The sequence below is a fragment of the Natrix helvetica genome, assembly GCF_964273705.1.
Source record: "Natrix helvetica genome assembly, chromosome: Z".
NCBI lineage: Eukaryota > Metazoa > Chordata > Lepidosauria > Squamata > Natricidae > Natrix > Natrix helvetica.
This window is the reverse complement of record NC_138554.1, coordinates 128,656,938-128,671,805: the sequence shown is the minus strand read 5'-3', so window position 1 is coordinate 128,671,805 and position 14,868 is coordinate 128,656,938. Positions and strand designations below refer to the sequence as shown.

Here is a 14,868-nt window from a genome sequence, read left to right as displayed (position 1 = left end):
GACTGGGGGAATAAACTTGCCAGATTATATGGGAGCAGTTAACTTCTGTTGGACCTGAAGAAATGCACAGGACCTAAGGAGGCTGTTAAGGCAACTACCTGCTAATAAGATCCCTGTTCCTCTTGGTTGATGAAACTCTCCAGGATGTTGGCCTGCAGGTGTGTCCAAGAGGTGATAAACGCATTGCTCCAGGAGTGGTTATTTCAAGCACCATTAAAGGAAGCCCTAGTGCAGCTCCGCCTGCAGAGACCATCACTGAACCCAATCTTCCTGGACTACATTTGTCCAATGTCCTCCTCACTTTCCAGAACTAGTGGTGGAAAATGTGGTTGCCTTGCAGCTTCAGAGGGTCCTGATTGAAATGAATGATCTGGACCCCTCAATGTATAATTTTGGACCAGCATATTGGAGACAGATGGCATTGTTTGCACTTGTGGATGATGTCTGGTAAGAGTGGGAGGGAGAAGTGGAAACACCTTCTGCTCTTTGACAAGGCTCAATGCCTCCGGAGGATGGGAATGAGGACCACAGTATTGTGCTAGTTCAACTCCTGATTGAAGTAAATGATCTTGACCCCTTCCTGTAGAGTTTCAAGACATGTTAGTCAGCGACGGGGAGACAGATGGTATTGTTCGCACTTGTGCATGATCTCTAGCAAGAGGGGTAGTGGAGAGAGAGGCAGGTCCCATTTGAACAGTTCTCCCTTGGTGTGCCCATGTGCCCTGACACAGCCTATCCGTCTCAAAACACCCCATGGTTATGGAGGAGCTTTGGATTCTGGAAAGGGCCAGCTTGTCCCGAAAACCTGAGGGTGCTATAAATGGTTCATTTTGTCCAGTGTCCACCTCACCATTTTGAGAAGGTGCTGGAAAAAGGTTGCCCTGAAACTCCAGAGGGTCCTATGTAAAATCAATTATTAGGATCACTTTGTGTGGGTTTTGTGACCAGACTATGGGAGGGGTGATTAATGGACTAATGGACCCACTAATGGAAGGAGATTGGGAGATATCCTGGGGATTTTAAATGTCCAGTGTTCCCCTCACCATTTTTGAGAATGGAAGAGAAAAGGGTCGCTTTGAAACTCCAGAGGGTCCTGATTGAAGTAAATGATCTGGACCTCTCTCTGTAGGGTTTCAAGCCAAGTTATGCCAAGGACAGGGAGACAGACGGCATTGAATGCACTTGTGGATGATCTCTGGGGAGAGTCACAGTGGAGTAGTGCAACCATCCTTCTTCTCCTTGACCTTTCATTGGCTACAGGGGATTGGGCTGTGCATTATAGTTTTGCGCCAATTCATATCCCTTCTCCATGGCTGGTCCAAAGCAGTATTAATTGGTAGCGAAAGGTGGGCCCTGTTTGAAGAGTTGCAATTAAGGGTTCCACTCAGGTTTTAGAAGGAGCTGTGAGAATATCCTGGGGGTTCTGCCACACAATCCTGGACCGGATTGTGCCCATGTGCCCTCATGTGGCCTATCAGTCCCGAAAACTCTCCATAGTTTATGGAGGAGCTTTATGTTCTGAATAGGACCAAAAGGCAGCTGGAGTGCAGCTGGAGTAAAACTGGAATAAAACTAAGTTTGAAGCTGACTGGACATAAGTTAGAGTCATAATTAAACCCTACATTGTGGCCCTAAGTGCTTCAAAATGTCAGTATCATTTAAAGAGCAAAGGAATTTGTTCATGCAAGAGAAAACATCCCATCTGCTAACGAACTGAAGCAAGAAATATCAAGGAACAGCATTTTCTGATATGGCCCCATCCCTGTGCAACATTCTTCTACTGGAGGTGAGAACTCCCCCTGTCTTTTAGCCTTCTGGTAGCATATCAAAATCTAGTGTTGCTGGATGGTCTGCGCCCCGAGAATGGTATTTGCCGCAGGACAGGGCTTGTGAATAAGGAGAATCTCATCCATGTTCCATCCATCTCTTGGCTCTTTGTGTTTTTTAGCACAGTTTTTAATAGTACATTAATGTCAGTTTGCTTTGATTTTATAATATTCTAACTATTTTTCTCGTTTGTATAATTTGTAAGCCAACTAGAGTCACTTTATATGGAAGATGGGAAGCACACAAATGAATGGAGAGTTGGTTGGTTGGTTGGATGGATGGATGGATGGGAGGGAGGGAGGGAGGGAGGGAGGGAGGGAGGAAGGAAGGAAGGAAGGAAGGAAGGAAGGAAGGAAGGAAGGAAGGAAGGAAGGAAGGAAGGAAGGACGAACTACAGGTTCATACAACCTTAAAACGTAAGTTATACTATACGAGATACAATGGCTAGGTTCAGATAAACCAGGTTAGCTGCTGATGTGTGAGGCAGGTGATGTTATCTCAGTGCCTTACAAAACAGGCTAACTGTCCATAAGGGCCCAGGAACAGTTTCCCATTTGGCTTTCATGAATTTGTAAGAATTGAATTTTAAAAATTCATGGTTTTATTTTTCTGCTTCTGTGACATTCAAATATTAGATTGTTTTAAGGTGTTTTTCTGATGCATCAGGGGGAAAGCATTCAGAAGAAACAAGTTGGACTTGGAATATCAAGCAGCATTGTTGAAATACTGCTGTTTAAAAACCCATGTTGGTATTTCAGCAGCTATTGACATTTTCTTCAGCCAGAAGTTAATTTTGTCTTCTCCATCGTGAATAGCATGATTTGAGTTACATATAGAGAATCATTTTTACCTAACCCTCAAGATAGGTTTCTTTATCATCTTTTTAGCTGCCTTTATTTTTATAAAATAAAATAAATTTATTATTAATAATTCAAAGTTGAAGGTAATACTAACTCAGCATGAAACCAGAAAAACAAACACACATACACACACGTCTCTATATACTCCAGCTTGAAGATGTAAATATTTGGAATATTTCCCATACAGACAATAATTAAATATATTATTAATCCTGCTAATAAATGATCCAATTTAATTGAATTTGTCTTTCAGAGTTTTTTCAATAGCCTTGTTTTTTCCCAAAGCAAACTTTCCCCTGTGTAAATACCACTGATCCCCAAAAATATTATATTTTGATTTTCCTTTTTTTTTTTTTGTATTATAAAGAATTACAGTGTGATCTTAATTATTATCCCAATTTTTAAGGGTAAGTTGACATTTCCAGTGTGAAAGTTTTATTTATTCAATCTTGATCATATTCCCTTGTCATTATATAAAGTAGACCTCTTATGCAGGAAATCTGATTAAGAGTCATATCTCCAAAATAGATTTGATAAGATAGAGTTGATATTTACAAAATCCAGGGAAGATCTAATATTTCCAGAAGAGATTTGAATAAATCATATAGTGTCAAGGTGTTGCATTAAGACTGGGGACCAACCCTATTCTCGGCTTCTGACACTCAGTGAGTGATAGTGGAGCAATCATACTCTCTCATTGGAAGCTTCCCATCAAGAAATAGCTAGAGGGGAGAATGGAAAAGAGTATAGCCTGAATGTTGCCTTACTCTCCCAAAGTTAAAGTATAATGTGCAACTAACTCATAAATCAATATTATATATGCCCTGTTTTTTCATGAAACTTCCGACTAAGGTTAAAAGATGAATGTAGTTGGAGTCAAATGTTTAACCAAGAAGATTATATCTCTTTACTGCTCTTTAAAAGATATTTCTTCTGTGAAGTCTTAGGTGCCCTCTGTGCTTATTGTTTGCTTGCAAACATTTCATTACCCAACTACATAAAATCATCTCCACACTTCCCAAATCGTACAATCATTGAACTGATGATGTTACTTAGCTGGGTAATGAAACATCTGTAAGAAAACAACCAGAGCACCAAGGATTCCACCAAGGAGCAATCCTGAGCTACAGATGGTACCTTCTAATGCTTTTGTTGTTGTAGTAGTAGTACGCACCTGATCGATAGCGCTCATCTCGTGACCCTGAGGATCTACGGCGATGGTATCGAGAGGAGGAGGATGGAGTTACTGGTGTTCGGCGTTCTTGTGGCAGTGCTTGATCCACTCCTGTATTTGCAGAAAACAAAAGGAAAAAATATCAGATTCTGTTGCATTGTTTTTTAGAATTATGGTAAACATGGCATACGGTGGATGCAAATAAAACTTTCAACTGCTTAAGTTGTCAAGAATTCTATGCTAGAGTTGATACAAAGCAAGGAAATTATTACAACATAGGATTTTATGACTTACTGTTCAAAATCAAAGGTGTGAACAAACCATGTACATTATTGCCAATAACTGCAGCACAAATATGCAAAATACTACAGAACAACAACTCTGGGGAATGCACTTTTGTGATACTGTCATGCTTGAATTGTACAAATCAGAAACAGATAAAGAAAATGTCTGGTAGAGTTAGAATGATAAAACAGCAGCATCAAGTACAGTAATTCTGCCCATGTTCCATTGGTATACAATCAAATATCTTATGAGTCAAATAAAGCAATGTTTGCTAAACCTTTTTACTGTTGCAAAGTGAAAGTGCTCTAAGTGCACCATATAAATGTCCATATTACAGGAAAAAGCAACTGATTCAGATGCCTCCAGAAGTGAAACATCAACCAAAGTTTGAATTGTCTCTTTCATAGGTTAGGGTTGAGCTCTAGATAGAAAAGGAAAATCATGAAATCTCACCCTTGCTACCTCCAGAATGAATGGAAGAAACTCTTTCTTTAAACAGAAGAAGGATGTGAACAATTGCTCCTATGGTTCACCTAAGCAGAGAAAGACAATTCTTCCTCTATTGAAGTAATGGACAATGGAAAATAAACAATCTGCCCTTCCATTTCTGCAGCAGAAAAGGGGATGAAATGTTGAATGAACCTGGTGCTGAATTCTTGTGGACTACATCTGGTTTGCAGCTCTAGAGAGTCACCAGGCACTTCTGTTGATTTTATGCATCAAATCAAAATATACCCACTGAGCCTTTCCAAAACAAGGTTTTCCCAGCTCTTCAGCTTAATGAACCCCATCTGCTGTCTCCAGATGCTACTACCTTTTGATTCCTTAGGAAGATGGATCCCAGTATATTTGACTGAAGGAGAAAGAATATGGAGGTAAGTGTTTTTAAATGTCCCATTTGGTAGTATCTCCAAACAAAGAGCATTTAGGCTATTCAGTATGTTACATTAAAAACAAGCAAGTTAGGAGTTGAAACAAGAAATAACTCTGTGACGGATTATGTGCTCTGTACTGTCCTGGCAAACGGTTAAAAATAAATACGAGCTAATTGAAATAATCAGTTCAGCAGCTCTTTCCAAAGAGCATCATGTGGCTGAGCTTGGAGCAGGCGACAGCTCTATTTTAGGTCTACAAATTAGATACTATGGTGATAAGAACCACAGGGGACAAAAAAGACAACCCTGCTTATTTGAAAGATAGTTTATCTACCCTCCAACTTGATACCAATGAAAAATCATTGCATACTACAGGATGTTTCTATATTTAAGTATAATATTCTTATTTGTCTTGCAATGCCTTATCCTGTTTTATAAGCCAATGAGACAGTATGTTGTATAAAATTGGAACACTATAATTTTTCAGATAAGGCAAAGATGGGCAAAGTATCAATTGAAGTGAGTTGATAATCCATGATCTGGATGAGGTTTTGCATCCTAGTCTCAGCATCTCTTCTCTTTACAATTTCAGTTTCTATTTCCAATTGTGAAATCTTGGAGATTGGTGTCAATACTACCAAACGGAACTATTAGTCAGCTCTTTTTATATGTTATGATATTCTTAGAATCCTATAAATCTGCAGCTATTGAGATTATCTAATTAGTTGGTGAGTCCCAGTTTTTATTCTCCTTGGAACCGGATCTTCTTCTTGTGTCCTGTTCATGCAGTGGTCAGTTACTGGTTCATTCATATTTTCCAATGACATGAGCACATTTCTCTGGTAAGAAGCCTTAAATAGAAAATGTCTAATTCAATTTTCTGCCTCCATTAAAGGTCAAAATAGGATCTTCTTCTCCTCTCTCCCATATACAAGGGATATAAATATGACTTTATGGCTGGTTCCCAAGTTTTCTTCAAACAATGGAAGTCCAGTACAAGCTTTTATTAGGTATTCAGCACAGCCAGTCAGTTGCAATTTTTAAAAACAGCCTATTTTTTTGCAGGGTAAATATAGAACAGAAATATTAGGTCTCTGGTATGCAAACCGTTTTGCATAAGACAGAAAACCCTCACAAATATTAAACTCCAAAAATCCAGTGAGATATTATTATCAAAATCATCATAGAAACATCATCTACCTATGTGGTACATATAGTGCGGGAACCTGTAGTCAGATGGAATTTCTTTTTCCAGAATAAAATTTGTGCAAATAAATAATGCACAAGGCAATCTGTAGAGTTATAGATTCATTGCTATTGCCTTGCATGGAGGATTATATCTTGTAAAATCATATACTGATATTCCGTTGAAATCTCTTTTGATCTATTTTCTAGGAGTCACTCAACGTTGAACACCCCAACTAGAAAAATATTAATTATATCACATCTCTGAATGAGAAAGTAACAGAATATAACCCGAAGCTGAATTAACTTGTCCTTCGTTTGGAAAATGCATGATGAAAATAAATATATAAAATCAATAAATTAATTGGTAGTGAAATGCATCCAGCGTTCAATTACTTGAAAGAAATTCTCTTCTGAAGCCATTTTTTAATCTATGAAGGTGAAAGTAAAGAGAGAAAAGAGAAAAACTTCCATCATACATGGCGATGATCACTACTTTGGATTTAATAGATTCAATAAAATTGGGATATCAATGGCTATAAATCTTGATAATGAAGGTTATCTTTTGGATCTCTGACTGTTACTAAAAAATGACAATGGACAAGAGATTTTGCCTGTCCATCGATATAAGTTGGCTTCATAAATGGTAGGCCATTATATGATACAGAATGCTGATAGTTAAGGTGAGGGCCGGAATATCTAAAGCCGAGGTTGGGAACTATGCAAATATTTAAGAACTACTAGATTAAAAGGTCACCACTGTCAGAAGAAATCTGTTGATTTGTGAGAAAGGCCAGAAGAAAATGGAAGATTAAATCACAGTGAGTGTACAAAACTGTTGCTGGGAATAAGCAACCAACTAATTCACCTGGGTGAATTCTTGCTTGCAATAAAGATCCTTATTTAATTGATCTGTGTTGTGAGCCATATCCAAACTTAAGAGCTATATAAAATGAGAATCTCTGTAATTTATTGCTGAATCCTTTAGAGCAGTGATGGCTAACCTTTTCCGGACTGAGTGCCCAGTGCATGTGAGGGCGAATGCGGGCGTGCACACCAAACCCCCAAAACTCAATACCCGTACGGCTCATATGCATGTGCCCCCACACACACACTTGCGCACACACCCATAGTTGCCCCACCTCCACACGTGCTCCCTGCATGCGCCCTGACCCCACGCATGCAGGTGCACCCTCCACATGCATGCACGTACCGCCCTCCCGCACACCCCTGCCCCCCCACATGTGCAGCAGAGACTCGACAACCAGCTGGCCAGCGGGAGGTGCACACACATGTGCAGCAGAGCTGAACTGGGGTGACGGCTCGCATTCCCACAGAAAGGGTGCTGTGTGCCACCTGTGGCATGCATGGCATAGGTCCGCCATCACAGCTTTAGAGGGAGCATAACAATTTCAGAACAATTATTCTTATATTCTTATCATTTCTTTACACCTCTATAATGCAACCGGGTATTTTGGAGTTAACTGATTTCTGGAATATCAACATATCTGAAAAGCTTCAATGAGGAATGCTGACTTAATGGCAGACCGAACCAAGAATCTCCTAATCTAAATTGCTATGCCTTAGCCCCTAGTTTTGAGCATATAAGTAAGAAGTAATCCATAAGCAATCAATGTTTCCTACTCAATGAGTTTTAAGGAAGATTTATTCCCTTGCTACTATTCATGCTTTTGAGATGAAGGAAAGGAAGAATCAGCAACTACAATGATTACCTGGGACCAAACGTAGGAAAAATGGAATCAAGATTCGAAAACCTGCCTTCAATAAGAGAATCCCAGACAACAATATTTATTTCAGGATTTTCATACTGCCCCTCCCTTAATGGAACAATAGTGCTTTAGTTTGAGGAAAGATGCATCATTCTGATTCTTATGAAATTTGGAACCAATTAAATTGGATTCACGAGTGGAGAATGGCAACTACATAATATATATTTACACCCATCTCTTCCAACATCTTAATTCTTATAGAATCAGAAGTCATCTAATCCCTACGCCAACCACTTATTCAATGCTTTACTCTTTGCAGCATCTGCTTGAACATTTCCAGTCTCTGACTGAAGTTCTATAGAGACAGAGAATATAGCATTGTAGAAAAGAGTGGAGATAGCCTTGAAAAAATTATGCAACAGCTATTATGAAAACATCAGCTTAATCCACAAAGGCAGGAATGAGTGAGGAAGAAACTCAGTATTGTTGCTTTTTAATTCTCTTTGTTATATGAGAATAGGAGAAATTCTAATAGGTTTTCAAAGTTCTGTTTATTCCTTACAACACCTAACATAAATCTAGTTCCTTGTATTTTCAACCATTGGTTTTTGTTCTGCTCTTTGAACAACAGAGAGTAAGAACACCCTCTTGTCCACTTAATAAACCATAAGTATCTAAAAACTGCCTGCTATCATGTCTTCACAGCTTAAACATCCCAGGTCTTTTAAGTGGTTGTTTCCAGACTCTTCCCTCTTCTTGATAGGCACCCTCTGAATTTACTCCTGATTGTTGATGTGCCTTTTTCTATGAACTGCTTCCTGTTAGAATGCTTTACTTAACTCTGCAATATGGAGCAATAATATTCTTTTCCTAGTTACCGGTAAGTTCATTTAAAATGTATATTCTGTTGATTCAATCTCCAATCACATTAAAGTATTCTAAAACCCAATTTAGAATTCTTGAAGAGAATAAATTTATGGTGAAGACAATTGTGTCAATCAAACATTCCATTCCAAATATTCATATGGGATGTTTCAAGTGTCCAAACTGAGATCACGTGACTGCAGGGGTGGTGAGGTAGTGTTAACTTTGAACACAAACATTATTTCTCAGGGGACTTCTGGTGGTGGCGTGGAGGCAAGTGGGGGGAAGAAAGCAGGGCTCTGCTCTTCGAACCCCGATATACATATGGGATTTATATTATTGTAACTCAAGGACTACTTGAATATTGAGATAATCCATTAAGGCTCAAATCTGGACACCGGAATGAAGTATTCAGATATAATTAACATACTATTTTTTTTTACTATAAATCATTCATACTTCCATTCCAATGAACTGATTGGGATGGATGAGAATGGAAGTCATAGGAAGATTGCCAATTAGTAAAGTAAGAAGTTTGAATACAGAAGATCTCTGACAGAATTCCTAGACTAGCTTTCTCAAATTGGACATTTTCCAGTGATGCAGAATTCTAAATTCCAGAAGCTTTTCCAAGAAATAGTAGAAGGAATATGAACTAGTCTAGTTTAGCATATGACAGTTTCAGTTAACAGAATCTATTTTGATTTTAGGGTGTTTTTGTTTTGTCGTTTGCTCTTAATTATTTGGTGGATTAGGTCCACCAATTAAAGTCAGATGAAAATAGTCATTTAGGACACGTGTCAATACTCTAAAACAGTGTTTCTCAAACTTGGCGACTTTAAGTCCTGTGGACTTCAACTCCCAGAATCCCCCAGCCAGCATAGCTGGCTGGGGAATTCTGGGAGTTGAAGACCACAGGACTTAAAGTCGCCAAGTTTGAGAAACACTGCTCTAAAACTTAAGGAACAAAATAGAATTGTGTTTGCAACAACCATATAAGTCCTTTCACATACAGATTCATTCCCATTTTCCTCCCAAATTTAAGCATTTATTTGGAATAATTTAGGGTTTTTTTTTCAGTTACCGTAAGAGATGGTGCCTACGGAGGGGATCTAGTGTAATGAACTATAGTGAAGAAGGAGTTGGAGAGCCCAGAGAAGAACAGGAGATAAAGGAAGAGAGTTAGGATAGCCGTTCCTTAGAATCTCCTAGGGTATATCCATTAGAGTGAGATTAATAAGAGTTTAGTCTGGCAAGATTCTGTCTGTTGTATATAGGCAAATAAAGAATCTATCTCTGACTGGCTTGTTCTACATTGTTCTTGAGCTAAATCTAATAGTTATTGCTTTTATTGTATAGCTAAAGATCAGAAAAATTTATAAATGACTACAACTCACTCAGAGATCTACATACAGATTCTGAACTAATCCTATCACCAATTATAATTTAGGCCAGTGGCCCCCAAGCTTTTGGGCACCAGGAACCAGAGAGGTTTTTTCAAGGACTGGAGAAGGCATAGTTTTGCATGCTGCCTATGTCCCATGGATGGGCTTTGCTTGTTTGCACAGCCCAGTTTTTGGCATGCCGCAGACTGGTGCCAGTCCAGGGATTGGGGGTTGGGGAGCTTTGATTTAGGCTGTTAACATACTTTTCCCACAGAGAACATGGCTGAAAAAAAAATCATCTTTTTGTGGCTATATCTGCCATATCATACAAAGTTTTCACGATCCTGGAGCAAGGCAGGGTAAGAATGAATTAGTTTGCTTCCATCATTAATCAGCATCAAATCCATGGAACAGATACCCTCACAATAGATGTTTCAGTGCCATCTCAAATATAACCAGAGAAAAGACTATGTAGTGGACAAATGCTTTATTAGAGGTCATAGAGCTACCAAGCAAGACCATACCTTCTGATGGTGCGTTGTGGAAAACTGCAGAGATCTACATTGGAATGGAATATGGTACTTGCTTTCAGAACACTGAACAGAAAAGCAATAATGACCTTCATAGATATCACTAAAAGCATAGTTTTAAAGTAAACTGCTACTCTCTGGTTCACACAATACTCTAAAATACATATGCATAGATCAATAATTTATGCTACAGAGACATTTTTCAAGCCTCTTTTCCCAAAGTAGCAAATGAGTTGGCAGTAATGACCTTGACTAAGTCAACACTTGTCTTTCAGAGATGGCTTGGAATGTCGAGCAAGATCCAATTTTCACAAGTTTGTAACTTCTCTCAGGAATATTGCTACTCTAGCAGATCCACAAATCTAGCTGGAACTGCATTAGGTACACATTGTGAAACAACACACAAATGGTGTGCAATTCTGGGATTGCAAATGTCACTTTTCTGTGTACTGTAACTTCCTTCACATACTGTATCAATGAAATCCAACCAACTTCTTTCAAAATTCTTGTCAAACATATACAGATATATAAACATAAGTACAGTTGTTGTGCTCACCAAAACGAAAGTAAAAGAGGGGACGGTTTGCTGCTGTGCTGTGCGGTGCTGTGCGCTCTCTAGCTGCTGCTTCCCGGATGTCACAGACCCCAATGTTGCTAGTGCGGTGCATCCTTCTTGCGGGCCCTTCACTGTGCTGCAGTCTACACCGTACCGCGGCAGCTCCATTCGCCGCTGTAACAATTCGAAAAAAACTAATTAAATCATGTTTAGTTTTTTTACATTTGTTACAGCCACGGATGGAGTTTCAGCCCCAATGCAGTTGAGGTATGTACACACACAAGTCCCAAAGCAGGTGTACCTGCACATATACATACATCTCCACCCCACCCCCAAACATACAAACACATATACAGACATTGTAAAACAGAGCCACATAATCAATTTCCCACTAAGCCAACATTGGTGTTTGTAATGTCAACAAAGCAGCAGCCACAGAAGACTGGATTTTGAAATAGCCAAGAGCTGCCTTTTGGTTTACAGCCAGTATTTTGGGTATGTTTGCTCAAAACGTAAAGGCACCTTACCCAAAGAATTACATGCAGAATTAGATTGTTTTGGTTTAAAGATGTAAAACACCAAACTTTCCCAACGATTTGACATTGCATTTTCCAATAGATCATAGCAAATAGTGATCGAAGTGCAACTAATGGCACATTAAAACATCATCATCCCCAAAATGGGCAAAGCAACTCCCCTTTGGAAGAATCTAGAAGCAAGCAAGTTTCATCAGAAGAAAACACCAATTTTGTCTGGAAAGTGCTGAAGACAGAAATATAGGAACAAGGACTATGACAAATACACAATCTCCTGGCTCTAGGAAGCAGTAGTGTGCAACTTTAGCAGCTGCTCATTGTTGGCATAATACAATGAGAGAACAACACAGGGGCGTCTCCTACATATTTTTCCCAACTTTGCTTTAGAAGAAATAGCTAATGCAGGACAAAGTCCATAAATTTGGCAGGGAATCTTAGAAACTCTACAGAATGTGTTAGCAGAGGCTGAACTTAGTATTCTAGCAATCACACTTTTTTTAAAGAGTAAAAATGCTAGAAGAGTACAAATGCAAAGATGTCGGAAGAGTTTATCAGTGGTTTTTTGATGTCTCAGGAAAAATATGAGCAGTCGAATTTTTTTATCCTTTTACTTCAGACTGGCAAAAGTGTGTGTGTATGAATTTCCTCCCAAAAAGCAAAACAAATTATGAAAAACATGTGCTTTATTTGCATAGGGGGACAGGTAAATTAAATGATATTTTCTTAAGAGTAGATTTTGAATTTTTTGGAAACAAAATTGTTTTTCTTAAAAAAATGTTTTTCTTAATGCAACAAAAATTTGCATTGTTTTATCTAAAAAATGAATTGCCAATAGATTTCTGGACTCCTCTGAATGGCAGATTTTGACCATTGTATATTCTGTTCACTTCTAAAATGAGAGAAGTAGGGTTCAAATAATTAAATGGTTTTGTATTTGGAGTGGTCTTTTCTAAGTTAATGTTTTACGTGGATAATGCTAAAAATGTCATATTCTTTATACTTGGTTTGGAAGAATACTAAATTTGTAAACTCATTTGTGATCTTCCAGATTGCAGCCTGGAAACTATGTAAATTCAAGTGGAAAATGTTTTAAAGCTTATTATTTGTCCCTACATGACATGGAGATCAGACTGCAAATGCTTCATGGCACTAACTATACTGGCAAGATCCTCCCCACTATAACTCTACATATACAAGTAGTCCTCGCTTAACAACTGATCTATTAAGCGGCTGCTCAAAGTTATGACGGCAATGAAAAGGTAACTTTATGACAAGTCCTTGCATTTATGGCTATGGCAGCGCCCCCTGCAGTTATGTGATTAAAATTTGGGCATTTTGTAACCAGCGGGAATTTATGATTGTCACAGAATCTCATGATTGCATTACGGCCACTTGCACTTCTACTGAATTCCATCCAGTAGAATCCATGGAGAAGCTAGCAGTAGAATTGGAAGTGGATGTTGATGTCTTGCTTGAGATCCATAACAGAAACAACATCGTAAGTTTAGTGCAATCGTGCAATTTTCTGCTTAATGACCATATTGCTTAGCAATGGAGTTCTCAGTCCCAATTGTGGTTGTTAAGATAAGACTATCTATAATATACACTGAAGCCAGAAAAATGTAAGGGCAGTTCATATATTTATGTATGTATAGGTAATGTGTTTGTTTGCACTGTGCATGCCTATTCCGCAAACATGCATAGTTTTATTTTTTCTAATCTAAGTGCATATTTTAAAGTTACTCTATGCAGCCTTCCCAATCTGCTGCTCTCTAGTTTTATATGCACACATATATACATAACTTTATACATACACATACATACATATATTTTTTCTGGGGAATCATAATCTAAAAGTTAATTGGCCTTGAGGACTGGAAACATCAACGTAAATCCAAAAATTTTAATCCAAAACTAGTTTTGCCAGACAGAGGAAATTTTGAAAATTAGGTGAGCATCATCTACTTAAAATCAATGGCCAAGTCCAAAGCCTCCTTTTCTAACCATTGACGTAGATGCTATGGTGTCACAGGTTCTGGGGAATGCATACATTTCAAAAGCCTTCTTAAATATTTGGAGAAGAACTGAAGATAAAATCCTGATACTGCCTTGTTTGGGAAAACTTAATGAAATCTTTCGAGACTAATGGAAGAGTTCCTGTAGCAATTAAGTCCACAATGTGAGTCCATGCAACCTTTTTGAACCCACATTTTGCTTCCCTCATCTGTACAGAGCTACATGATGATTACGGAAGTGTGACATTCAAATTCCAGATTATATTATGCCCAAGCAAGGCAGGATTTATAAGTAAACGACAAAGCTCCTTTAAAACCAGCTAATAATCCTGCTTGTCTGGATGCAATAAAACCTCATCCTGGATTCAGATGTCGTGCAGTACTGAGCTAGTCTGACTCATTCACCTGCCGGCATGAGTGGGAAAATAAGAGGATAAAGCAGGAAGAAATAGGCTATTTAGCCTTGGCTTCTATTCATATGAAAATAATCCTACGTGTAAGTGTCCCTTGCTCCTGTTCTTTAATAAGACATATAGACATATAGAGATCTATTTATATTATTGTAACTTTCTTTAAGTTATAAATGCATGCTTGTATAAAGTATTTTGCTACATTATTGGGTTTTTCTTTCTCTCATTAAGGGAGAAAGAGAGGGTAAGGAAAGAGACCAACCCTAATCAGAACTTATTGATCAACTAATAGTACTCTGAACAGATTTTATGTATGTACGGCAGAAAGGATAGACTACTGGACTCAGGAATCATAGAGGAAAGGGGAAGACACTCATAGAATCATAAAGTCATAGAGCTAGAAGGGACCTTGGAGGTCTTCTAGTTCAAATGCCTGCCCAAGGGAGTTGGACTTGAATATACCTATTATTCCCTGTTATTGTCCTTATTTTGATTGGGATTCTGCATTTGCTATTTGCTTTGTAAGAGAAAATGGTAATGGCACAACTGGAGACCTTCCTATCCATCATGTCACCCTATCGCTGAACATCAGTGAAATCAAGCAATTACTGTACCAGCTGGAGTTTTGTGCTGTCC

General features: G+C 38.4%; 1 protein-coding gene across 6 annotated transcripts in view; it reads right to left on the bottom strand.

The window, feature by feature from the left end:
- Positions 1 to 14,868, bottom strand: part of DIP2C (disco interacting protein 2 homolog C) — a 366,720-nt gene that overhangs the window by 151,475 nt on the left and 200,377 nt on the right. For 4 of the 6 annotated variants that reach the window (XM_081932268.1, XM_081932270.1, XM_081932269.1 and 1 more), the window contains exons 3-4: positions 11,272 to 11,445; positions 3,862 to 3,972 (exon numbers count right to left, since the gene is read on the bottom strand). In XM_081932268.1, the coding sequence (XP_081788394.1) occupies positions 3,862 to 3,972; positions 11,272 to 11,445 (285 nt within the window). The remainder of the gene's footprint in view (positions 1 to 3,861; positions 3,973 to 11,271; positions 11,446 to 14,868) is intronic. The other 2 variants (XM_081932272.1, XM_081932273.1) reach the window with 1 other exon arrangement.